Below are 25454 nucleotides of genomic sequence, written 5' to 3'. Positions count from 1 at the left end.
AAGTACAAAGAGATTTTTTGTAATGTGAACTGAACTGGTAGAGAATTAAAGAGGTATGGGGCCTCAAGGGGATATTGCTCATTGTAGTTGCATTATTTCCCCCCCATACAGTCAAATTCAGTTGGGTCCAAGTGCTCTAGATGTGTTTATTAAGCCTTTCAAAGGTTTTTAAATACTGACAGGTGACAAGGCTTATCAAGCTTTTTGCCTTTCCTGAAGCTTTTTGCCTTTCCTAACACAGGCTAAAATGCAAAAGCCGTGCACAAGAAGTTAATCTTGCATGCCGATAATGTCAATACTTTTGATCTCTCTGCATAACAGCTGATCACTTCATCCATAGATTAAAACTAGTTCACGGTTTTCTCAGCAGTGCAAACTTCCTTCCAGTGTAGGTATTTTAAATTCTGAGCAATGTATGTGGGTCTTTTGAAACTGGCTTTATATACCGAGAGGCTCTCTGCCAGTGGTTCTCAAACTTTTGTACTGGTGACCCCTTTCACACAGCAAGCCTCTGAGTGTGACCCCCCATTTATAAATTAAAAACACTTTTTAAATATATTTAACACCATTATAAATGCTGGAGGCAAAGCGGGGTTTGGGGTGGAGGCTGACAGCTCGCAACCCCCCCCATGTAAAAACCTTGTGACTCCCTGAGAGTCCCAACACCCAGTTTGAGAACCTCTGCTCTCTGCAGACACTAAAAACCCCATGGCACTGAGTTTGCCAAGTGTTTCTAGCTAATATTTCTCCTCATAATATTGTGCATTAGTTGGCTATTTCCCTCCACCCAGGGGTGAAAGTAAGGTGGTACGGGCTGGTACGGCGTATCGGTAAAAAGTGGTTGCCGGTACCAGCCTGTACACAGCTGACATTTAAGGGCTGCCGTGGCAGTGCTTTAAGCAGGGTCCTTAAAGCGCTGCCATGGCAAAGGACCCTGCTTAAAGTGCTGCCGTGGCAGCGCTTTAACATCGTTGTCCCTTTTGCCCCTCCCCCGCCCTGCTGACGGGGGAGGAAGGGAAGCAGTTGCCCCGGGGCCAGCAATTTAAAAGGGCCTGGGGTTCCGGCTGCCGCTGCTGCAGTAACGGTGGCCAGAGTCCCGGGCCCTTTAAATCGCCACTGAAGCCCTGGGTGGCGCTGGCCAAGCAACACAGATGGGCTGCCTGAGGCCCCACCTCTTCTGGGGCCCCAGAGCCAGCCCCCATACCAGTAAGCATTGAATGTTACTTTCACCCCTGCCTCCACCCCACAGGTGGCTGCATTTTTGTGATGCTATATGCATACAGTACTGACCCCAACACGAACTTCAGTTAGCCGAGCTGTGTGCTGGGCAGTTCCAGCCTGTGGAGTATCAGTGAAGATGTTCCTGGTTAGTTAGGGTTCTTCTAGTTACTAATGTTTGTTTTGTTTTATTTTTCTCAGGCCAATCTAGCCCCTGATATGACAAATCAACTATTCCATCTAGCTAATCTCCCTCAATCCCAAAACTTTAGATTGTAATACCAATGGCACTGAATCCCCTGCTAACTTTTGCATAGACATATGACACACAGCATCTTGAAACAAGCATATTTCTCAAGAATAACACAGTAATGAGGTGACAACAGAATGAGAATGATTAAAAAAAGGTCCGAGATGTTTGCATTATATGATTTCAATGGAGTTCCAAATACTCCTGACTTACTTACACCATTGGAAGAGAAGAATCAGGCCCTCAGTGTTAACAAATATGGGAGGTATCAATAAGGATATATAAGTGGGTGTGTTGGGGAGAGCAGAATGGGAGGAGTTAATCTGGGAAACTGTTGTTTATACTTAATATTGAACCAACATTTCTATTGAAAGGATAGCAAAAACGTTTAAATGTAAAAATGCAAACTTGGATAGAATGCAGCTGAAAGGGCTGTTGAGAACCTAGGGGACATAGAGGCTGTTCAAAGAAAGTTCACTCTATACAGTTATGTGGCAAGAGTTAATTGGAAGGAGACTCTGCTTCTGATAAATCTAAAATTATTGTTTTTATTGAAATTATCTTCTTATCCATCCCACAATAAATGACTTTCTAAATACAAATAAGACAATGGAAAAAATTAAAAACAAGCAAACAAATCCAAACAAAAAGTAAATAAACCCCAGGCACTCAAGTAAATCTGGAATTTGCTATTGTACCCTATTTCCTAACTTTCATACACCAAAGGACTGTCTTAAAAGGATAAACTGCAGGGAGCCGTAAGGATGTTTTGAAAAATTCATGGGTTATTGAACTCTGACCTATCCTATCCTTATGTTGACATATTAGATTGGCCTTTCATCTGCTATGAGATTTTTTTTTAAAGCAAAACATGTCCACTGCTTCCCCCTGTTGATGCTCTGAGTTATTTCTGCATAACACTTTTACCATATTTACCACGAATCATCATCCTTTCATGACTCCTTGCTGATTACCTCTGTTCGTACTATATATTTTAAAGTCTTCCTCTTCTGTTTCTGACCAGGGTTTTGACTTTTGAGCTTTACTTAGTTTCTTAAATTACTGGCATTTTCTTTAGGCATTTAGTAGCTTCTTGGTTTCCAAGTAGCTTTTAAATATGTATTAGATTGGTGGTCCTGCCTCTTTAGAACGCAGAGCAACTGAAAAGTGATAAAAGTATCTAATTCTTCATCATCAGGGCCCAATCCAGCAGCCATTATCGGAACAGTCCAATTGTCTTTAATCAATGCTTGTGTGAGTGAATGAGCTGTGAGAACTGGGCCCCAGTTCTGGTGTGAGCCTAAGTTCCGATTTCTCTTTCTTTTAAATTCATTGTTGTCCCTTCATCCTGGTGATGAAGTAGTGTAAGTATCACTCACTCTGCACTCATCATGATTGGGGTATAGAACAGCTGCCATATGAGGAGAGATTAATAAAACTGATTTTTCAGCTTAGAAAAGAGACGACTAAGGGGGGATATGATAGATGTTTATAAAGTCACGAGTGGTGTGGAGAAAGTAATATGGCAATGTTATTTACTCCTTCTCATAACACAAGAAGTAGGGGATACCAAATGAAATTAATAGGCAGCAGATTTAAAACAAACAAAGGGAAGTATTTTTTCACACAACACAGTGTCAACCTGTGGAACTCCTTGCCAGAGGATGCTGTGAAGGACAAGCCTATAACAGGGTTAAAAAAAAAAACTGGATAAGTTCATGGAGGATAGGTCCATCAGTGGCTATTAGCCAGGATGGACAGGGATGGTGTCCATAGCCTCTGTTTGCCAGAGGCTGGGAATGGGCGACGGGATGGATCACTTGATGATTACCTGCTCTGTTCATTCCCTCTGGGGCACCTCACACTGGCCACTGTCGAAAGACAGGATACTGGGCTAGATGAACCTTTGGGCTAACCCAGTACAGAGCCGTTGTTATGTTATGTTCTTATCTAAAGTATCTGGTTTAAGCAACTGTAATTTTCTCTTTTTCTGTGCAGGTTTACTTTGTTACATTGCCAACTACAAAATAAAACTGTGAAATTACTGAATACAATGTCCTGCATCCCTTTTAAATTATGACCAGTTAATCTATATTTTCTGCGCTGTTATCCTCTTCTGTCCTTAAATTAGTTTTACCTATGTTTTCACCCTTGAAGAAATGGTATAAACATATAGGGCCTAATCTTATCCTTGGTTACCCAGTGACATCACTGAAGTCAGTAGGTGTGTGTGGGGGTGAAAGATGACAAAAACTGGCACACTAATTTCTATTATGCTCTTTTTTGTTTTTCTTACCCGTAATATGCTTTCCTATTTTATTTTTTTTTTTTTGCATTAGGCACAAAGAAAGAGAGGGATCCTCTACAAGCAGACTTCCCGGTACCTTTCATACCTGGACAAGGCATCCCCTCTGAGCTTTCCCGGCTCTTTGAGCTGTGGTCAAGTGAAAAATTCTCTGTGCCCAAACGTCTTGGTGCAGAAAGACAGAGACTAAAAGCTGAACAGAAAATGCCCTTAAAGGTCTAACTAACCCCCCGGTGTATTACCACGACACTAGCCATAGCTTTGGGGGTAGTAGGGGGATGCTGGGAGCGCGGCTGCACTTTGGTACCGTTTGTGTCCTACAAGGAAAAGCTGCGGGGAGTCCGTGGGTGTAGCGCTGGGGCTCACGGGCCAGGCTGGCGCACGCTGGGGCCCGTGTGCGCTCCCCGTGCTGCGCTGGGCGGCTCCGCCGGAGGGTGGCGCGGTGCGATGGGGCTCCTCTCGCTGCAGGACAACTCCGGGCTCGGCCTGGGAGCTGACGCGGTGCGATGGGAAGCAGGAAATTCCCTACCGTGGAGGCCGGGCTAGCACCGAGGGCGTAATGGATTCCCGCCCCCGACACGCCTGTGGGGCAGAGGCGCGGCCCGCGGATCCCCAGCTCGTTGCTCCCCGGGCTCTGCCCCTCCCCTCCCGGATGTGTGCGTGACCCGCGCGCAGCCCAGCGTCCCAGGCACAACCGCATGTTAACGTCCCCTGGCGCGGATCGGGGCCGGGAGGTGCCGCTCTAGTCCGGTCCCCAAAGCGCTCCCCCGCCTCGCCCCGCCGTTCCAGCCGCGCCTGCGCACTGGGGCGAGTCTGTTTGGCTGGTTTCTATGGTAACGAAGCCGGCGCTTGGGTTTCGGCCTGTGGGAAGAAGATGAAGCTGAAGCGGCTTCTGCTGCGATATTACCCGCCGGGTGCGGAACGGGGCGGAGGGCACAGGGTGCTGTGGGGAGCAGAGCCCCAGGATGGGGGTGGGGCAGAGAGGGGTGACTGGGGGGAAGAGCCCCAGGATGGGGGGAGGGAGGGAGGGCAGAGAGGGGTGACTGGGGGGAACAGCTGCAGGGTGGCGAGGGGAGGGCAGAGAAGGGTGACTGGGGGGAAAAGCCCCAGGATAGGGGGAAGAGCAGAGAGGGGTGACTGGGGGGGACGGGACAGCTGCAGGGTGGCAGGGGGAGGGCAGAGAGGGGTGACTGGGGGGAAAAGCCCCAGGATGGGGGGGAGGGCAGAGAGGGGTGACTGGGGGGAAGAGCCGCAGGGTGGCGGGGGAAGGGCAGAGAGGGGTGACTGGGGGGAACAGCCGCAGGGTGGCGGGGGGAGGGCAGAGAAGGGTGACTGGGGCGAAAAGCCCCAGGATCGGGGGGGGAGGGCAGAGAGGGGTGATGGGGGGGAACAGCTGTAGGGTGGCGCGGGAAGGGCAGAGAGGGGTGACTGGGGGGAACAGCCCCAGGATGGCGGAGGGAAGGGTAGAGAGGAGCTGACGGGGGGTGGGTCGGTGGGAACAGAGGAAGGGCTCAGTGTTGTTGGGATGGGAGGAGGAGATAGCAGATGGGAGAAGGAGTCAGGAATGAATGGGTAGCAGAGGAGGAGCACAGGACTGTGGCAGGGCTGTCCGGCTCCAAGCTGCCTTCACAGAAACCTTTGTACTTATCATCTCTCCTGCTATGAAGATGGTTTAGCTATTCCCTCTGCCTTTTATCTAAATCTCCTGAGCAATCATTTCTGTGCCTATTCATGGGACTGTTATGTATTATTTGTATTTCTGTAGCAGTGGGACCCTTAGTCATGGACAAGGACCCCACTGTACAAACGGAACAAAAGATGGTCCCTGCTCCTAAGAGCTTAGCCTGTCCTGTGTACCCTGACTCTCAGCAGCTTTGCTGTCTGATCATCTATTGCAAAATGTCTGAAGGGGGAAATCTTCTCAGTGCTGTTGGTTTTTTGCTTTTGCAATTAAAAATATTTGTATTACTGCAAATTTACATAATGTGCGGTTGGGGACATGTTTCCCCTCTTCCCTAAATATTTTCAATGACTGCATAACAATCCTGAAGAGATTTATTACCTTAGCTGCAGGAGGTTTTGAGTCATAACATAACTAAAGGGATGTTGTAGACTAAATACAACCCCCTGTTAATTCTGGTGTAAATATACCAGTATTAACTGAGGTTTATACCACTGAGCCCAGTGGAGTTACACCTGTGTCAAACTGATGTGAAAGAAGAACCAGCCCCCAGGGAAACGGCTGCAAAGTAAATGTAAACCTATTGTAGGAAATTCAATAATTACAAATTTTTGTGTGTCTTATCAAATGTATTCATGACAGAAGCATTGAGGTAATATGCGGTTTACTATAGGAAACAATCTTGCCAGGAATTTGATAAATAATAATAATAATAATAGAATAAAGTTTGGTGTCAGTCTGTTTAGGAACTTTCTTTCTTCTCTTTTTCTGGGATCAACTTTCTCTGATAAATAGTTAAAAATGAAAAATAGAGATAAGCGAGGAGGCTCAGAATGTCAGGAAAGGATAAATCCTTCTGCCAAATTAAACATTTGCTCGCAAACCTGGCAAAATGCCCAAGTAGTTCTTTAAACAGGAAGTGATGTGGCCAAATATCTTAATTCTAAAGTTCAAAATACATCTTTTAAAAGTGCCAGAGTCTACCCAAACCTGGGTATGCAATTTTATATGCAGTTCTGCATGTAGACTTTTGCAAATAGAGAAGTTAACATAGCAGATGCACTCATGCACTCTGCCAATCCCAAAGAAAGAAATGATGTCATCCTGATTCTGGTTTTGATAAGAATGATGTAAATCAGGAGCATCTCTATTGAAGTCAATGTGGTTATATCAATGTAAATGTCAAATAGTATGCACCCCCCCAAAAAAAGCCAGCTGCCATGATGAACTTCTAATTTAGAATTGTTTATTGTTTCTTCAAAGGGATTATTTTGGAATATGTTCAAGGTGGTGAATTGAAGACCAAATCCATAGATTTACTTGATCTCAGTCCTGGGTAAGTATTATATTATTTTAGACAGCAGAAGTATACCTTATTTTACAGGACAACTTAATAGTAGGTTATGTACAACTCTGTTCAGTTGTTGTAAACGTGATTTGGGACAAACTTTTTCTCTTATGGGTTAACTTTTGTTCTCTTAATATTTCTAATTATTTGAGGGCATTAAGAAATCCTACATTCTGACTGATCATTCTTCTGTTGCAATTCTTGATGCAGTGTCAGGAGGTGGAGGTGGGAAATGCTTTTGTTTACAGACCTGTCACATCAAGGCATGTCCACAAACTGTGGTTACTAACCAGCAAAAATGCAGAATTTTCAGGTGGCACAAATTTGTAATGTTGTAATTAACAATATTTAGCACTTCTGTACAGTAGCATCTTTTATCTTCAGAATGTTTCTCATCAATGGGCCTGATTCTGCTCTCAGTTACACTGCTTGAAATCAGCTGTACTGAAGACATTTGAATTACACTGGTATAAATGAGTTCAGATTCAGTCTCACTAATTAATTAATCCTCACAACAATACTGTGAGATAGGTAAGTAAAAATACTATTAATAATCTAGATGGGTAAACTGAATGCCTGCTCCTGTTGAAGTTAATAGGAGTTTAGCCAGTGGCAGTGGGTCCTATGGAAGAAAGGTGTATGGCCTGATTTTCAGAAGTGCTGAGCAGCTCCCACAGAGGTCAGTAGGAGCTGTCAGTGCTCAGCATCTCTGAAAATAGGGCCATTGCTATGACTACAAAGGAAGTCTGTTTCACAGCCAAGTTTAGAGTGAAGATGGGGGGCTCTTGGATAACACAGGGGACATGGATATCCTTATCAGAGGCCAAATGGAACCTAACTATGGTAGACAGATCATCAGGAGCTGCAGCTCTGGTTCTCAAAGGGTGGAAGACACCAGCCTGAAGATCTGTTTCTTCTGTGACGAGTGTGACACACTCACCACAGTGATCAATTGAAGGAACATAGTAGTTTGGCAAGGTATCAGTCTGCATTAGACGTCGCACTAACTGGGAGAGTTCTACTGGATGTGATTGTGAGGAGGTAGAAAGGTGCTCCACAAACCCATGCACGAGGGGCTATTCACCGTTCCGGTTGGTAGTTTTGCCCACTGACCTTCAGGTGATTTGTGCAATCTATGGTTGAGTGCTAGCACCTCTGTGTGCCATTGAGTCCTATAGAGAAGATAATCAGACTTCATGCTGATTTCAGCCATTTCCTCTCCCACCTGTTTCAGTTGCTTCAGGTGCCTCAGATCATTGTTAAATCTGGTGGCTGCCAGGCACAAGAACTAATATATTATGAGAGCCAAGGGCCATATTACATTGCTGATGGTAGCTGTCAGTGAACTAATTGAAATCAGCTGACTCTGTCTGGAAGTGGTGCAGAGAGAGAAGTCAGATATGCCCCAGCACCAGTAAGGAGGACACCAAAATCCACAAGATTCATTAGATTTAGTCCACAAAGAAATAAGAGATGTCCAGTGCTGATATTGGTAGAATAGTGTCTCAATCGAAACACATGAATTGATGGGTAGGGTGGCCTGCACATTCATAATTTTCACACCAAACTCAAAGATAAGGCTGAGCAGATGACTGAACGTCTGGGAGCTTTTCTCAATACTCTGAATAAAATCCAACAAGTCACATTGCTTACAGGAAGATATAGTTGTCTCATCTGAGCCAAGATCAGCATACACATTGTCTAGAGAAACCCAGCTGCAAAATCTCCTGTAGAACCTGATGGTTTATACACCAAATACACCAACAGAACGTTAAGCCTACCCAGTAAGACTACCCATGGACATATGGATTACTTACAGCAGTAAGAGCTGCAGAATTAGGCCTTAGATTTGTGAAAACATGTAAAAATAGTTAGATTTTATAAACGTGATTTCGGTTTGTGAACTTTAATCTTTTGTTCATTTTGTTGCCCCTTTTTGACCTGAGTGACTAGTCAAAGTTTGGGGCCTTGTACGTTATTCCAGATGAGAGAAGAAATTGATGATGGAGTCTGGTATTTTCTTTGGTGCAATCTTGTTTATTTACAAAGAATGTACAAAGTCCTTCTCCGAACACAGGAGGAATCAAACCCTAAAGGAATAGTTTCTTAGCATACAGGCCCAAGCTTCTTTCAGCCACCACCACCAAACTGGAATCTCTCCAGGCGTCTCCCAGGGCCTCAATGTGCTTCGAGATTGCTGCTTGGCATTTCTTGCTCTCAGAGATGGATTACAGTTTTGTGGGGCCCTGTGCCAGAGCAAGTCCCTCCCTACCACTTCTGCCTGCAGCCCCCTGCCCCCTTGGATCCCTCTAGTGCTTCTGCTAAGGAAATGGGGTTGGGGCGTGGGGTCTTGCCCCACTCCGCCCACCTGGCACTCCAATTGTCCGGGACCCCTGGGCATGGGCTCCATTGGCTCAGCGGCTAATCTGCCACTGCTCGCTCTTCCTCTGAATCTCTCAGTTTCTTGTTGCACCCCAGCTTCCACACCCACCCACAAACACTAAAACAATACCCAGTGGAACCCTCCACCCACATAGTGCTAGTTTCTGGGCAGGCTTCATATGCTTTGTTTTAGGTGTAGCCCTTTAGCTGTCTCTTACAGCTATCTTAAATGAAGGGCACATTCATACCCATCAGTTTCAAATGAGGATTTAACTCAGCCCATAACAAGGTTTAATCCTGTCATAACAATATTGTTGCTGTTTGTTGGGCTTTTTACCTATCAAGAGGTTCTAGCTTCGATTTAAGACTAAATTAGTGTTAAAGGTTGAAAGTGTCATTTGGGTATTAGCTGTATTACACCCTCTGTGGAATCCTTTGAAAAGTGAAGGGTGTCTGCAAAACTACAGTTTTAAAAAGTCAAATGTAATTTTTTTTCTGAAAGATAAAAAATAAATTAGAAACCAATAAAACATATTTAAAAGTATTTATATTTTGGTTTTGCTTAAACTTATTCAGAATAAAATAGCAGTGTCGCATCTGACTGCTTATTTTCTCACTCTCTGTAAGTAAATAATGTGTTTATCGTAACTGTTTGCCAGTGGATGATGCATGTTTTTTCCATCCACTGTAGCACAGATGTAGGCGCCTTAGTAGAAGAAATCCGAAAAGCAGAACCTCTCATCACAGCTTCGCGCAAAGAGCAGGTCATACATTTAATACTAAGGTTACAAGAGAAGCTTGGGCAACAAGAGGACCACAAGTTCTACCTTTTTAAGGTATGAGGCATGTTGAAAATAATTTCTGGGTCTTTTCTGATCGCAGTTACACTGTTGTAAATCCAGAATAGCTGTGCATCAACATTAGCTTGAGACCATGTCTACTCTGCAGCCTCTACAGCAGCATAGCTATGGCCCCGTACCTATGCTGCTGTAAGCCTGTGGTGTAGGTGTAGACTACAGTAATGGAAGGGGCTTTTCTGTCACTGTAGTGATTCCACCTCTCCAAATGAGTGGCAGCTACCTGACGGAAACATTCTTCTGTCGGTCTGGCTGTATTAATGCCAGGGGTTTGACTGGTGTAGGTATGGTACTCAGAGGTGTGGACTTTTCACATCCCTGAGTGCTGTAGCTATGGCATCTTAAGCTCTAAGTGTAGACCAGGTATAATTGGACAATTGAGAACAGAATTTGGCCCTACAGAATTCTCCATAACGTTTGCACTGCTCTGGCGGCGCAAACGGAACTGAATCTGGATCTGTCTTGCCTGCTGTGGGTTCTTAGAAATGATCTCAAAATTGTGATTATCCTGTTAACTTTCCCATTAATAATTAGTTTTAAATAATACCAGTATCTCCCAGCCCTAGTGAAAATGTTATCTTTGCAGAAATCCTAAGGCTGGAGAGTAAACGGTTCTTAAGCTGCTCTTTCAGCCAGGTCTATTTTGAGGTACAAGAATTGTGGTTGCTAAGGCATAGGTCTTCTGTAGAAATGTAGTTTCTACGTCTCTCATGTTCTTCACCTCCACTTGGTCTTTTTTCTGAGTATTTGGAATTAGTAGTTTATTATTTTGAATTTTTTTTTTGTATCGAATAACTTGTCACCTTTTAAATAGAAAAGGTTAGAACAATGTTTTTGTGCTTTTGCTACATACAGCACCTCGGTAAATTTGCTTTAAATAACCCAATGTTTTCCACAAGTCACAAGAAGAGGAATGATTTAGCTGTACTTTGTTGTAAATGAGAGTCAGTAATAGAATTTACTTCCCAAATGTTACATTTTTTCATCTGCAATAAGCTATTGTTGTATCTTCATCATATCAGCAGATGGCAGTGTGCAACTACAAAAAGATGTTGGTCAATCATATACTAGAGCAGGGGTCAGCAAACTTTTTGGCCCGAGGCCACATCGGGGGTGCGCAACTGTATGGAGGGCTGGGTAGGGAAGGCTGTGCCTCCTCAAACAACCTGCTCCCTATCCACCCCCTCCCACTTCCCGTCCCCTGACTGCCCCCCTCAGAACTCCCAACCCATCCAACCCCCCCCTGCTCCTTGTCTCCTGACACCCCACAGAAAGAATGAATTTGGTCTTTGCTGGGGACACTTAGTAGTTGATTTCCCTTATTTAGCAATACAAGAGCCAGGCAAATCTGATCAGCATTGGCTCATTTCCCATCTCTGTCTTCTTTGCTATTTCCTATAATTGTGATCATGACTTTGTGTTAGACAACCAGCAGAGTAGCATGCTACTGTAGCAACTGGATAGGCATTTGAGATTGTTCTATGGCCGTGGCATGCTGCATTGTTCTGGAGATTCATCTCATGGACTGCTGTAGCCTATATTACAGTACTGATACACAAATTCCCTGATATCACCTGAGGGTTTGGCATTTTGCACAGGCAACTCTCATTGACTTCAGATGGGTTCTGCAGATGGAACAGTTACGTCTCTGGGCTTTTAACAAAAAAGGGCTTTGATACTTGAAAAAATGTTAGGATCTGAACTTGAACATAAATCTTTCTAACATCCTCTCTCTCAGTTGCTAATTGTCAGATACATTTATGCTCTCACAAGGAGTTTATTTCTCACTACCAGTGCTGCCTGCATGGGGCCTTAAGAAAGCTTGAGATCAAATCTCCATATATTTCCATAATTATTTATGCTAATGTGCATATATTTATATACTTGCGGGTGTTTGAAAAAGAAACAAATTATTCTAATTTTCCACATCTTCATGGCCCATTTCCACTGCAGCAACTGTAGTGACAGCTCTCTCTACTTTCCCTGAAGGGCAAAACCTCTCTAACTTGTAAGTAGCCTCTCTCTCCCTCCTTGAGCAGTTCCAGAACTATTTCTCCTCCATTTCTGTCAGTTCCTCCTCTAAGATCTCCAAGCCCCCGTCTTCTCTGCTCTGTGACAATATTCTGCCCCGTCTTATACTGTTTCCATTTTTGCCCCTCTTTATCTCTGCCTCTCCATTTTCTCTCCTTAGCTGTTTGCAGTCAATGCTCTGCCCACAATTTCCTTATCCTGTTCCCTAATCTTCTTTTCTATATTGCTTCTCTTGGGGGCTCTCCCTTCTTCAGATGGCCCATTCATTCCCTGCAAGTGTCTATGCCATGGAAGGGGTGAGAGGGAATCCGATAACCAGCAGAGAAAAAGCCTAGAGGCAACTGGGAGGAAAAGCTATTAAAAAACAAAGAAACCTATGGCTGGCTATTGAGATAGACAGAGGAGTTAGACAGAATCATAAGAAGCCATAGATAACAGCAGGAAGCTGGAGGCTCTGCCTATATGCCAGAGATTAAGTAGCATTGCTTATTACGCATTTCTCCTCCTGGGTCCTGCAGTGACATTCTAATTGCTCATTTGTGACATCCCTTCATTTCAATGTCAACAAATGGTGTGGTTTTCACAAGTAAAGTTATGTGTAGGGTCCTACCTAATTCATGGTCCATTTTGGTCAATTTCATTGTCATAAGATTTTAAAAATAATACATTTCATGATTTCAGCTATTTAAATCTGAATTTAATGGTTTTGTAATTTTAGGGGTCCTGGCCCACAAAGGAGTTGGGGGTTGTAAAGTTATGGTGGTGGTGGTGGTGGGGGGTTTGCGATACTGCCACCCTTACTTCTGGGCAGCTGGAGAGTGGCGGCTGCTGGCTGGGAGCCCAGCTCTGAAGGCAGAAGTGAGGGTGGCAATGCCATACCATCCACCCTTACTTCTATGCTGCTGCCTAAAGAGCTGGACCCTCAGTCAACAGCTGCCACTCTCTGATCACCCAGCTCTGAAGGCAGCAGCATAGAAGTAAGGGTGGATGGTATAGTATTGCCACTCTTACTTCTGTGTCGCTGCTGGCAGATCACTACCTTCAGTGCTGGGCACCTGACTAACAGCCACTGCTCTTCAGCCATCCAGATGTGATGGCAGCACAGAAATAAGGGTGATAATACTGTGACCCCCGCCTAAAATAAACTTCTGACTCCCCTGACCCTTTTGGGTCAGGACCTCCAATTTGAGAAACGCTGGTCTCCCCTGCGAAATCTGTATAGTATAGGGTAAAGCACCCAAAAGACCTAATTTCATGGGGGGAGGCCAGATTTCATGGTCCATGATGAGTTTTTCATGGCTGTGAATTTGGTAGGGCCCTAGTTATGTTGGCAGTATATGATAGGATCAAGCAGAAGCTGGCTTGTAAAGGATAAAAGTTTTATTGAAAAGTAAGTCATGTATAAGAATAGCCAGAGAAATGCAGAAAGTTGTTGGCAGTGTAACTTAATTTATTCTTAAATATAGTGGCAGATTGATTTTAATTTGGCATTATTAATAATTAGGGCCCTACCAAATTCACGGCCATGAAAAACGCATCATGGAATGTGAAATCTGGTCTTTTTGTGTGCTTTTACCATATACTATACAGATTTCATGGGGAAGACCAGCCTTTCTCAAGTTGGGGGTCCTGACCCAAAAGGGAGTTGTGAGGGGGGAGTCACAAGGTTATTTTAGGGGGATTGTGGTATTGCCACCCTTACTTCTGTGCTGCCTTCAGCGCTGGGCGACCAGAGAGTGGTGGCTGCTGACTAAGGGCCCAGCTCTGCAGGCAGCAGCGCAGAAGTAAGGGTGGCAATACCATACCATGCCTTCCTTACTTCTGTGCTGCTGCTGGCAGTGGCTCTGCCTTCAGAGCTGGGCTCCCAGCCAGCAGCTGCTGCTCTCCAGCTGCTCAGGTCTGAAGGCAGCACTACCGCCAGTAGCGGTGCAGAAGTAACGGTAGCAGTACCACAATCTCCCATACAATAACCTTGCGACCCCACCCCCCCACAACTCCTTATTGGGTCAGGACCCCTACAAGTACTACACTGTGAAATTTCAGAATTAAAGAGCTGAAATAATGAAATTCACGATTTTTAAAATTCTATGACCGTGAAATTGATCAAAATGTACCGTGAATTTGATAGGGCCCTATTAATAATTATTACTTATTTAATAAATCTTTGCATATAGTGCCATAGGTATGTCTGACAGTTTATAGAAAGAATAAAGACAAATTGTCTCTGATCAAAAGATCTTACATGGTGAAAAGAGTTGGTTCCACAATCTAAATGATCCAGGCAGTGGCTAGATTTGAAATCTCCTCTCTGAATTTCATCCTGACGAGTTTCTCCGTTCTGACATCTGCTTTTTAGAAGTTCCACCAGTGTATTTCAAATCAGCAGTGATAAGACTTTTATTGTGGTGAACCTTTGGGTGTGGAACTCTGGCATTGCCTCTCTCTCCCCATTTTTTTAAAACAATGACTTATACTTGTTGAAAGCATCTCACAATGTAAAAGTTAAAATTATTTCTTGCAAGTGGATGCAGTGGTATGTAGTATATGACTTAACAGCAAACACCAAAGAACAGTTGTTGGAGCAACTTTCAAGGAAGCCCTCACTCATGGTCCATAAGGGCCATTTATTTCTCCCACCACTCCTGAAACTCTTAGTGTTCCTTCTCTGTTCTCAGAGAAGGCAGCACACAATGAAATACAGAGAGAGGACAGCTCATTCAGGCCTTATGAACACTGAGGATCTGCTTCAATCACAGCCATTTGTGGCCAGTCAATCAGTAGCGTAACTGCACCATTGCAATTCCTAGTGAAGACAGAAATTTTCTGCATGAATTCTATAGTGGTAATTGCTCACACATGCTTTCTTCTGGCTGGGGGTTAATGTATTACCGTCATAACTGCTCCGCTAGCATGACTAAAATGGGAAGAAAATATTGAGAAGAATAGATATTAGGCTAATTCAAAAACACCTAGTAATTTGATTTTATTTGAAAATGCACCAAATCTTAATTTTCCTGTATTTCAGGTGCTTAGGGCACATATATTGCCACTGACCAATGTAGCATTTAACAAATCTGGTTCCTGGTAAGTTTTCATTTTTAAATTCAAAATGCATAATTACTAATGGAAAATTTTTTTAATGTGGAAATTAAATAGTGAATTTCAGTGCTCATATCTATCCTGCAAACAAAATCCTTTTGTGTTATGATTGTATCTAAGCAGATGTAAGCATTTCACGTACGTGGATTTCAGACTTCTAAGGAAAAACCCAGGGGGCTGCAAAAAATGGTGGTGTGATTCAATTGGTGGCACTCTCCCCTCTCAGATATGTTGGTGATAGCTGCTGTATTCAAGCAGGATTAGCAGAAAGAAACACACATTATAGTAAAGTGAATGTACTGAAAGTGGGGTGAGGCTTCAATATAAGTGGAGTGCAAGTCCGTTGAAATACATTTAAGCACTTTGGGACTTTCACTGTAAGTGAAGTTCAGTTGTAATTGACTTAATTGTTAGTTTATTAGGCTGTAACTATTTTTTCTCTGTAATCTCTTCTAAAGGAAAGCCTAGCTTTTTAGTAGCAGAGAATGCATTGAGCACTGGTAATGTTATCTTTTTAAAAAGATATAATATTTAGTAAAATTTTGGAAATTGCTTGATTTAGAATCTTTGCCATGATCAATATTCTCATGGATGCCATGGAATGCGGGAAAAGCATTTAGGGCCTGATGCAAAGTCCACTGAAATCAATGGAAAGACTCCCCTTGACTTCACTAGGTTGTGGACCCAGGTCCTGAGAAAGTTTCTACTGTTCTGTAACTCATTTATCTTTCTTCATTTTAGCTTTATCACTGGAAGCTACGACAGAACATGCAAAATATGGGACACAGCATCAGGCGAGGAGCTACGTACATTGGAGGGACACAGAAATGTGGTCTATGCAATAGCTTTCAATAATCCCTATGGGTAAACAGGTTTTCAGAGTCTTTGAGACACCTTCTAATTGTCAACATTGCTATGTTGCAAATATAGTTATCATATAAACTTTAAAATAAAATAGAGTAATGACAGCTTGTGTTGCTTTAGTTAGAATGATCAGCTTTTCCAGCATAACCGCCTTTTTAAGTGGGTTAATCCATTTAGTACTACACATACATTATTATCAAGGGTCTGACTTAGAAACTGGCTAGAACTGGTGAGTAATTGATAGGAGATCTTGAGGGTGCTGCTACATCAGTGTCCAATGTGAATCTGCATATCTTTTATTTTCTACAGTAGTTGTCTGGGTTAGATCAGAGCTAGCAGCTGTAGTGTAAAGAGAATATGATGTCATGTACAGAGGTTTCAGAGGTTTACATTAGTCAAGAGCCGCCTTCTTTATGAGAGAGTTTTGTGCTTCAAAAAGTAAATTCTCTTCTCTGTTATGCTTTTGTCCACACTCTACAGAAGAAGGTAGAAAGAAATTCTTATTTCCATCATCAAATATATTTACAGTTAAAAGTACATATTAAAGATCTGTGTATATATCTATATCTATATATATGTTAAGGGCCCATTTTTAATGTGCTGAGCACTATTATTAGTATTTCTATTACTTATTATCAGTTTGCATTGATCAGAATGAGAGTTGAGCGTACTCAGCACCTAGCAGTATTGGGATTTCTTACTTAAAACCACAAAGTGTAGGGTTATTTGATATTGTCTATATGGACCAAAGTCTGATGCAAATCTTTGTAAAGAGTAATCAGTGACTGGATTCCAGATAGCACAAAACCAGATAATGAAGAAGTGGTAGATGGCAGATATTTTTTCATATTATACGAGAAAACGAACCTGCTGATGACCTTGAGCTAGAGCTGAGCTAGAAATCTATTTCCAAAGAAAAATAACTAGTTTAACACCAATCATTAGGTTTCTATACTACATCCATCACTGTGGTATGTGAGCACCTAATAGGATTCATTATGAGACTATTTTAACAATTATTTGTGGTGAGTCACTTCACTTGGGCAAAATGAATGGTTGTATAATTGCAAGAGGAAAAAGAAGGTTGAACAGACATTTAAAATATTTTACTCAGGAGAAGAGATTCCTGATCTCATAAGATATGTCTACACTGCTATTAAAAACCTGCAGCTGGCCAGTTCTAAGGAGCTCAAGCTAAGGGCTATTTAATTGTGGTGTAGACGCTAGGGCTGGAGCCAGGGCTAGGATCCTGCACGGTGGGAGGATACCAGAGCTCGGGCTGTAACCTGAGCCCAAAAATCTAAACAGCCCCTTAGCCTGAACCCTGCAAGCCTGAGTTAGCTAGCACGGCCAGCTGCAGGTTTTTAATTGCAATGTAGACATACCCATAGAGGTCAATGACAATACTCCCTTTGCCTTCAGTGGGAGGATAATTAGATACTTAATGTAACTTTGAGTGGTTTATCAAAGAAACAGACTTATATGGGGAGTTCCATGCTATTGGTCTTCCACTCTGTTAGGTTTAAATACAAATTGGGTATGGGATGAGTCCCAAGAAAGCCAGAGGGAGATGCTGTGTACACACATACCTACTATACCAGTCATCTAAGACAGTGTTTCCCAAACTGGGGTCACCGCTTGTGTAGGGAAAGCCGCTGGTGGGCCGGGCCGGTTTGTTTACCTGCCGCGTCCGCAGGTCCGGCCGATCGCGTCTCCCACTGGCCGCGGTTCGCTGCTCCAGGCCAATGGGGGCTGCGGGAAGTGGCGGTCAGTATGTCCCTCGGCCCGCGCCACTTCCCGCAGCCCCCATTGGCCTGGAGCAGCGAACTGCGGCCAGTGGGAGCCGCGATCGGCCGGACCTGCGGACGCGGCAGGTAAACAAACCGGCCTGGCCCACCAGGGGCTTTCCCTACACAAGCGGCGTCCCAAGTTTGGGAAACACTGATCTAAGAGATCAGTGGTTGTTACTGAGGTGCAATGCCAATGTATATGAAACAACTTTGTAAGGCTGCACCCATTCTGTGACTTTTAATAAGTCTATTTGGATGTTCATCAGATGGTCTAGTCTGTGGTGTAAATTAGAGTGGTCAGCTTTGCATTGGTGGACAGGCACAAACCTGCCCCAGTGTACTAGGGAATTTGGCCCTGTCTTTTTAATTTGAAAATTAAATAGGCTGAAAAGAAAGAATGGCGCACCAGCAAATTGTTTGTTTTACCCTTAGTAAAACTTCAGTTTCTAAAAGGTGTGTTGCAAGATCAAATAATCTGGCAGAATGCATCTGCGAGCATTGAGGGAATTTACGCTAACACAGCTACTACATTATGTCCTCCCTCTCACATTGATTTTGGTCTGATGCCTGGTGTGGAAATGGGACAGAATGACTTTGTAGAGTGATGTACAACTGACCCAAGGAATGCAAATCTCTACGGTGCCTGCCACAAATTTAGTCATAAAATATATTGCTAATCTGTAGGCTTGTTCATGAGATGATTTGAAAAATATACTGCTTTGGTATATAAAGGATTATGTATTTTTGTGAATTCTTCAGTTTCTCCTACTGCCTTTGAATTTTTTCTTCTTTTTTTCTAAATAAAAGTGACTATTTTTCCACTTAGTGACAAGATTGCCACTGGATCTTTTGATAAAACCTGCAAATTATGGAGTGCAGAAACAGGAAAATGTTATCATACCTTCAGGGGACACACAGCAGAAATAGTGAGTATCTGCATTACAATATTAAACCTTTGCATCCAATTGTATTTTCATATCCAGTATAATCTCGATTTTCCAGAACTTAATAAGTCAAACCACTACTACTTTATAAGAGGGTCGTTTCCTCTGATGTTTGTTAATTACACTGAAAAAAATTGCTTGATTATCCAAAAGTTCTCGGTGTCATCTAGGACCTTGGTATAATCAAGATTGTCTCATAATGGTGTGTCTTTACTAGGGTGGGGTGGGAGAGCTTCTGCTCTTGTATTCAAACTCCCATGATGCTAAAACTCTACTGTTTTAAAAACCTGCATCTAGATCTTTGTAATTAATAATGTTAACTTTCTCCCTATTCAACACAGTGTGTATATAGCCTTTCTCTCTATGCAAGTTGTGGGTGTCTTGAGGCACTGGCTGCATTGGAGAATTGGATCCTAAGAGACTCTACTTATGTATGCTCGGGATTTATGGGACAGCTTGCAGCATAGAGAGCTAAAGCAAAGAAGCACCCATCTCTTAGAAACATAGGAATTACCATGCTGGATCAGGTTTATGATCTATCTCCAGCAGTGGCCAGTGCCAGATGCTTAAGAGGAAGAGGCATGAAACCCAGCGACAGGTAGTTATGGGATAATCTGGCCCCCTGGGTAATCTTCTCTTAACCCCTATTATGTAAATTTTGGGGGATATTCTCGATATCCAAGTAAATGTCCCATTGCTTTTTGAATCTTGCTAAATTCTTGGCTTCAACAACAATCTGTGGCAATGAGTGTCACAGTCTGATTATGAATTGTGTGAAAGTACCTCTTTATATCAGTTTTGAATTTTCAGTTTCATTGAATGTCCTCTTCTTTATGAGACAGGGAGAACAGAAGTTTCTGATCCACATTCTCTATACCATTCATTATTGGTACATTTTTTCCATCTTCTCTTGCATTCTGCTGTTGTCTGTTCTGGTCCTGTTGCTCTTCACTCCCTCTCTCCCATGACTCTAGCTATATCACTCACCTAGTGGAGAGACAGATCAGGTCCTGCCTGGCTTAAGGACCTATTCTCTCTTTGTTCTACATGGCCCTGTAACATCATTCCTGCCTGAATGAATGTTTGCCCCTTTTGTCCCATTATTCCAGTGAACTGAAGTATCACATATCATGAATGCACTGCTTGATGTCTGTTATGCCTCCCATTGGAGAGCATTTCTTATGCCTTTGAATTCAGTGTAACCTCCAGGTACAGCTGTGTACTCTGGGAGGTCTGTAGAGCCTCCATGAACTTTCCTGCACTGACCCATATTGATCAAACTATTTGAGCATGTACAAAAAGGCATGCCGTCAAGGAATAGAACAAAACACTTTGTATCCAATTAGCAGAATATAATTAAAATAATTTATTTTTATCTCTAATTGGTTACAGTTTCCCTCTTTTGCCAAATGTTAAGAATTATTTTTGACTATTTAAAATTTGATATTTTTAATTGATTGCATGTTAGAAAATTTCAGTTATGATTTCTCCCATAATTTGTTTACATTTTTGAAACAATACCCTTGTTTTTCTGGAGCGTGATTTTTCTTTTTGATTCTTATGTTTCGCTTGTAAAATTATATGTACTAGAATACCACACTGAAACACTCAGATTATATTTTTCTATAAAAATTGCCTTTTGAGTTGTCATTCAATAGAGTAAAAAAGTATAGAACCTATGTGTGCATTGTAGGTGCAGCAGTTTAATTTGTAAGTTGCAAAAGTGAAAACTGGGCCTGAGAAGTTGCTGCTTTGCATCAGTGTACAGTAGTGTTGGTATGTCTTGAAGTGATTTGTTTGTTCTCTGAGCGTTTTGAAATGATTTCTCTTAACGTGAACGATCTGATTTTTAAAAGTGTCTCAACTCTGTCTCTGTCTTTGTGCCTACAAATCAGGTAATTAGATCTCTTATGGCTTGATCAGTTTCCACTGACTTCAGTAGTAGTTGGATCAGGCCCAAAATGCTATGAATTGTACCTGCAAATAATTGATAAGAATTATACCTGCAATATCAGATGCTGTTTCTCAACTTCAGGCCCATAACCTTCAATAATTTCTAAAAGAGTCGATGTTTATTACACATGAACTGCTGCCACATGTCTATGCTATGTAGATTTGTTCAATAATGAAAAATGGAATATCATAATTGAAAATGCAACTAAGTTCCCAGCAAATGTTTTCCTTTTTCCAAAGACATTCATTTTTAAAGCAACTAGTTAGTTCAGTCCAATAAGCTGTCCTCCAAAGCTTGTGTGGTAAGGATTTGTTGCTTCTCTAACGAAATGTCTAGAAGGCACTGCAGCTGTAACATTATTCAAGTGCCATGACTGTATTTGTAGGTCACAAACTGTTAAATTGTACTATTGCTGTGTTTTCAAATACAGATCCTGACCCCAGTTAGTTTTCAAAAAATTCATAGGAAGTTTATTGTTTCCCCAATGTTTGTGTTACAGGTTTGTTTATCATTTAATCTTCAAAGCACTCTGATAGCAACTGGAAGTATGGATACGACAGCCAAACTATGGGATATCCAGAATGGAGAGGAAGTGGTCATGTTAACTGTATGTTTGCAGTCTTTATTGTTCTGAAGGTGTTTGGTGCTTTTTTAGTTCCTAATTGAATTAGATGGGGGTATAAATAGACTTCTTAATCATCCATTTCAGTATTTGCAGGCAAAGAATTTCTATTACTAGCTGAGTCACTTAGTGACTATAGTTAAATAATTGATTAAGAAAACATAAAGGGAGTAAGAAAGCTATACTACTTTATTAAAATCATAAAAAACAGTTTAATCAAATGTCAGACTTTCCCAATTCAATGTCACTACTGTCCTAGGCCAGAAAAAAATTGCTGCTCTCATTAACATCGTTTATCATTATAAGTACTGAACTGTAATTCCTGTGCAACTCTGAGAGCTAATATAAAGTACTATAGTATAAAGTAACTTCAAAAGTGTTAATGCCTAGGATTATAGCTATAATAGCTGCATCATTCATCTTCTGCATGATGTATGTAGAGAATTCAGTCAAGTCACCAAGTGCATCTAGAGTGTGATTTCTATTCTCTGTATTTGGCTTGCTAGGATTCCACTGTTTAAATATTTCTGCCTAAATGTTTAAAGTCACATCCTCATCCCTTTCACAAAGACTAAGTAAGGGGCAGTGCGCAGGCTGCCTCTTTCGGTGTTCCTGGCCCATGGAGTAGACAAGGGACATTCTCCTCTTCACCCTTCTCTGCCTCTGAAGCATGCCTCAGGGTGGGGGAATACAGAGAGGGAGCAGTAGAGATTGCTGTTGTCCTTGGCCTGTCAGCAAGAGGCTCCATATGCCTTTTCTCTCATGCACACACACAAGAAGTGACAATTTGGCCCTTAGTTTATTGTAATGAAAGCATCCTCTCATTTAATGGTGAATAACTACTGTTCCATAGAAATTTGATATGAAAAAGACCTATTAGATCACAATTCTAATTCATTTCCCTGTCATTGCAGGATTGTTCCCAGTGTTCTATTTGCTAGTACTTAAGTGGCATATGATATTAAATGTTATTGTAATATGGGCAGTGAGATTATACTGTGGAATAGTCAAAGTTATGCAAGACTAGACAAGAAACAAGAAAATTCACTACATTGTCAAGGAGGTGGACTATATGGCCTAATGGAAACAATCACTTCCATGATTTTGTATTCCTACTGTACAAACTGGGTATTGGACCTAAATGTATCATTTATATTCTGAAGTACCTTTTTATTAATATTCTCTTAGGGACACTCAGCAGAAATTATTGCATTGTCATTTAATACCACAGGAGATAGGATCATCACTGGCTCCTTTGACCACACAGTTGTAGTGTGGGATGTTGGCACTGGCAGGTACTAAAGCATTCATAAGGTTGTTTTTGTATTGTGTGTTTTAATGACATCTTAAAGGGGCACTGTCAAATTCTAGGGCTTACAAATTCTAGACTTTCCAATTGGGCTTTGGTTTTTGGGCACACCTGACCTCACCTTTACTTTTTCTCCTGTGACCTTTGCTCTTCTGAGTAGCCAGGATACTGAAATATGCAAAAAAACTTGCTCTCCAAATTCTTTAGTGTATAAGAGGCTTATATTTTTTTAAACTCCACCAGCTCACAAGAACTGAGCCATGCAGGCAGAGTAAAGGGGCCCTATATTTGTTATTAATGAATCATCCAACCAGGAAAATATAATCCGTGTTGAAGCACTTGGTTTGGGAATTGCTACATTTTATAGAAGCAAGAGATAGTTTTAAAAAAAAGAGAGGTGTTTTTAGGGCATGTTAAATTATGAGCAGTCAATCTTGCCAGTTTCTCCTTAATAAATATAAAGAGTGATTTTCTTCTCACTCTGGTTTTACACCAATGTAAATCTATTGACTTTCAAGGTCAGTTAAGTGAGAGGAGAAGTTGACCCTCTAATTATGGAGTTCAAGATTTTAAGATTATCATGCCAGTAAGAAGGGTCACTTCTTCATTTAATAATGGCTAAAGCATTTGTGTAATTTAAATGTGAATGGCTGAATACTGGCTGGTTAATATTGTTCTCACAGGTCCTCTTGTTTTTGAGCTGAGGACTCAGTATAAATAACATTATGAACCAATTGTCCAGCTTACTGATAAAGGTGACTTGTTGTTAAGGTAAACGTTCCATTCCATTGTCATGGGAGATTTCTCTCTCCATGAAGTTAGATGGAATATCTCTAAAATTAGCATGCTTTGGAAGTATTAAAATGAAGGGCGAATGTGTACATCACATGGATAGGGTTGAAATAACAAACATGATGATGTAACATCAAGACCACAAAGGCCATTTAATCTCTTCTGGGAGAAAAAATAATATGCATATACTAAATCATTTAAGGCCTGATCCTGCAAAGTGCTGAGTACCCTCTGCTCCCAATACAAAGAGTTGAGACTCAGTGCCTCAGGCTCAGATGCACTTAGCACCTCACCGGATTGGGCCCTTTGGCAGTAATGTTATTGTGTTCAGTTTGTTGTTATTGCAGATATTTTTTTTGAACAGCTCTTTCTTCCATCTTCTTCTTGTTTGATCCTGCACTGAAGTCAGAGTCTTAGTTTTTTAATGTTGCATTCTTTTTCTGCAGAAATGATTGAAATGTTACAGATTCAGCATTGTGACTTTACTTCAGGATCAAATAGCAGGAGATGGACTGTGAAGGAGGAAGCTCTTATTTAAACACCAGTAGTTCTGGTAATTAGTAGTGTGGAAAGAATTAAAAAATGTGAAAGTTGAATGGATTGTTTTAGTCTGATATGCTTGAAAAATTTCCCCAGGATATAAGTCACTTGTGAACTTACTGAGTGCTCTCATGTCTCTGAAACACGTGCAGTCCCGCTGGATGTATCAGAGTAATTATTAACATTAATTATTGATCTCCGTGGAATAACATCAGCAGAAAGCAGCTACAGAAGTGAAGTTGAACCTGCTAAGAAGTGATTGATATATAACTTGTCATTAGGCTAGTGATAACTAGTGAAACATTCACCAGTGTGCGTAGTAGATTTATGACTTATCTCCTATGAATGCTGCAAGCACCAGAGAGTGGCATGATCATACAGCCTTTAGAGGTGTCAGCAGTAGCTGGCAGTATTCACTAGAGCATGTAGTATTATTAGTATCAGCAGTGGTAATCTAGTTTATTTTGTGTGGGCTGCAGTCACTAGAGGGCAATATAGTCATGCCCTCCTGTCTAGGTCTGGTATCTTATCTATTAGAGGGCAGTGATGCATATGTATACTATTAAAGGAGGACAGACGTACACATTTAGAATACTGTTAGCGCTGAGCTAATAATTTAACTATGTATAATGAACTTAGCTAATTTTGCCTTTCTTTGTGCTTGAGGAATATACATAAATAGATCACATTTTCTTCAAGGCTATTTTATTTGAATATGCTCTGGATTTTTTGTGGAGTTTGGTTTTTATTGTAGGGATCATGATGACGATATGCTGTATTTGATACTGGATATTCTAAATTTCAGTTGTTCTGGTTAGTTGTGATTGGTCCCAATATTGCATGGTATTGTTTCTGCTATCTGACTAGCTGGGCATACTTTATTATCCTGGGGAAAATTTGAAGATGGAACTAGCATGTTGAATCCCTAAAGGAGACATAGCAGATAAACAGGATTAGGGAGTTTTAGAAAATCTTAAACCTTTAACTTTGATCCCCATAGACCTTTTCCATGGGCAGATTCCTAGAAAAAAATCTAAATGTTAATTTAATTACATTTTTCTCTCATCACAGTCACACAAATGTACTTGTGTGCATTGTCCTAGTTAGAGCCAGTTGAAAAATGCCAAATATTTTTTGTGGGAAATTTCAAAACTTTTTTTTTTTTTTTTTTAATTTTCCTCTGAATATTTTTCAGTTTTCTGACAAAAAACTGAAACCAAAATGAAAATTACTATTTTTGGTTAAAAAAATGGTTTTCAAAAACAAAAATGGAATTTTTTTTCCTGAAAATGAAAATTCTTACCAAAAAAAGATTTTTACTGAAAAAAATTGGTTTTCATTTTTTTGTGGAAAAAATACAAACCCATTTTTTATCAAAAGAGTTTCAATGAAAAAAATTCAACCCGCTCTAGCCCAAGCTGAGAATGGTAGTCAGAAACTTGTCTGGCCCATTTAAATGCCTATAATT

The 25454-nt window shown here is 41.5% G+C and overlaps 1 protein-coding gene across 3 annotated transcripts in view; it reads left to right on the top strand.

Moving 5' to 3' along the window:
• Nucleotides 1–4179: 4179 nt before the first annotated feature.
• Nucleotides 4180–25454, top strand: part of DAW1 (dynein assembly factor with WD repeats 1) — a 31528-nt gene continuing 10253 nt past the window's right edge. Inside the window, exons 1-8 of one of the 3 annotated variants that reach the window (XM_008165912.3) lie at nt 4180–4687; nt 6718–6790; nt 9876–10020; nt 15098–15156; nt 15913–16035; nt 18652–18751; nt 21223–21330; nt 22534–22640. In XM_008165912.3, the coding sequence (XP_008164134.1) occupies nt 4648–4687; nt 6718–6790; nt 9876–10020; nt 15098–15156; nt 15913–16035; nt 18652–18751; nt 21223–21330; nt 22534–22640 (755 nt within the window). In that variant the 5' untranslated portion in view covers nt 4180–4647. Of the gene's footprint in view, nt 4688–6556; nt 6630–6717; nt 6791–9875; nt 10021–15097; nt 15157–15912; nt 16036–18651; nt 18752–21222; nt 21331–22533; nt 22641–25454 lie in introns of those variants that run through there. The other 2 variants (XM_008165911.4, XM_065557965.1) reach the window with 2 other exon arrangements.

The sequence above is a fragment of the Chrysemys picta genome, chromosome 9, assembly GCF_011386835.1.
Source record: "Chrysemys picta bellii isolate R12L10 chromosome 9, ASM1138683v2, whole genome shotgun sequence".
NCBI lineage: Eukaryota > Metazoa > Chordata > Testudines > Emydidae > Chrysemys > Chrysemys picta.
The sequence above is the reverse complement of the archived record's forward strand: the minus strand, read 5'-3'. Positions and strand labels throughout refer to the sequence as shown.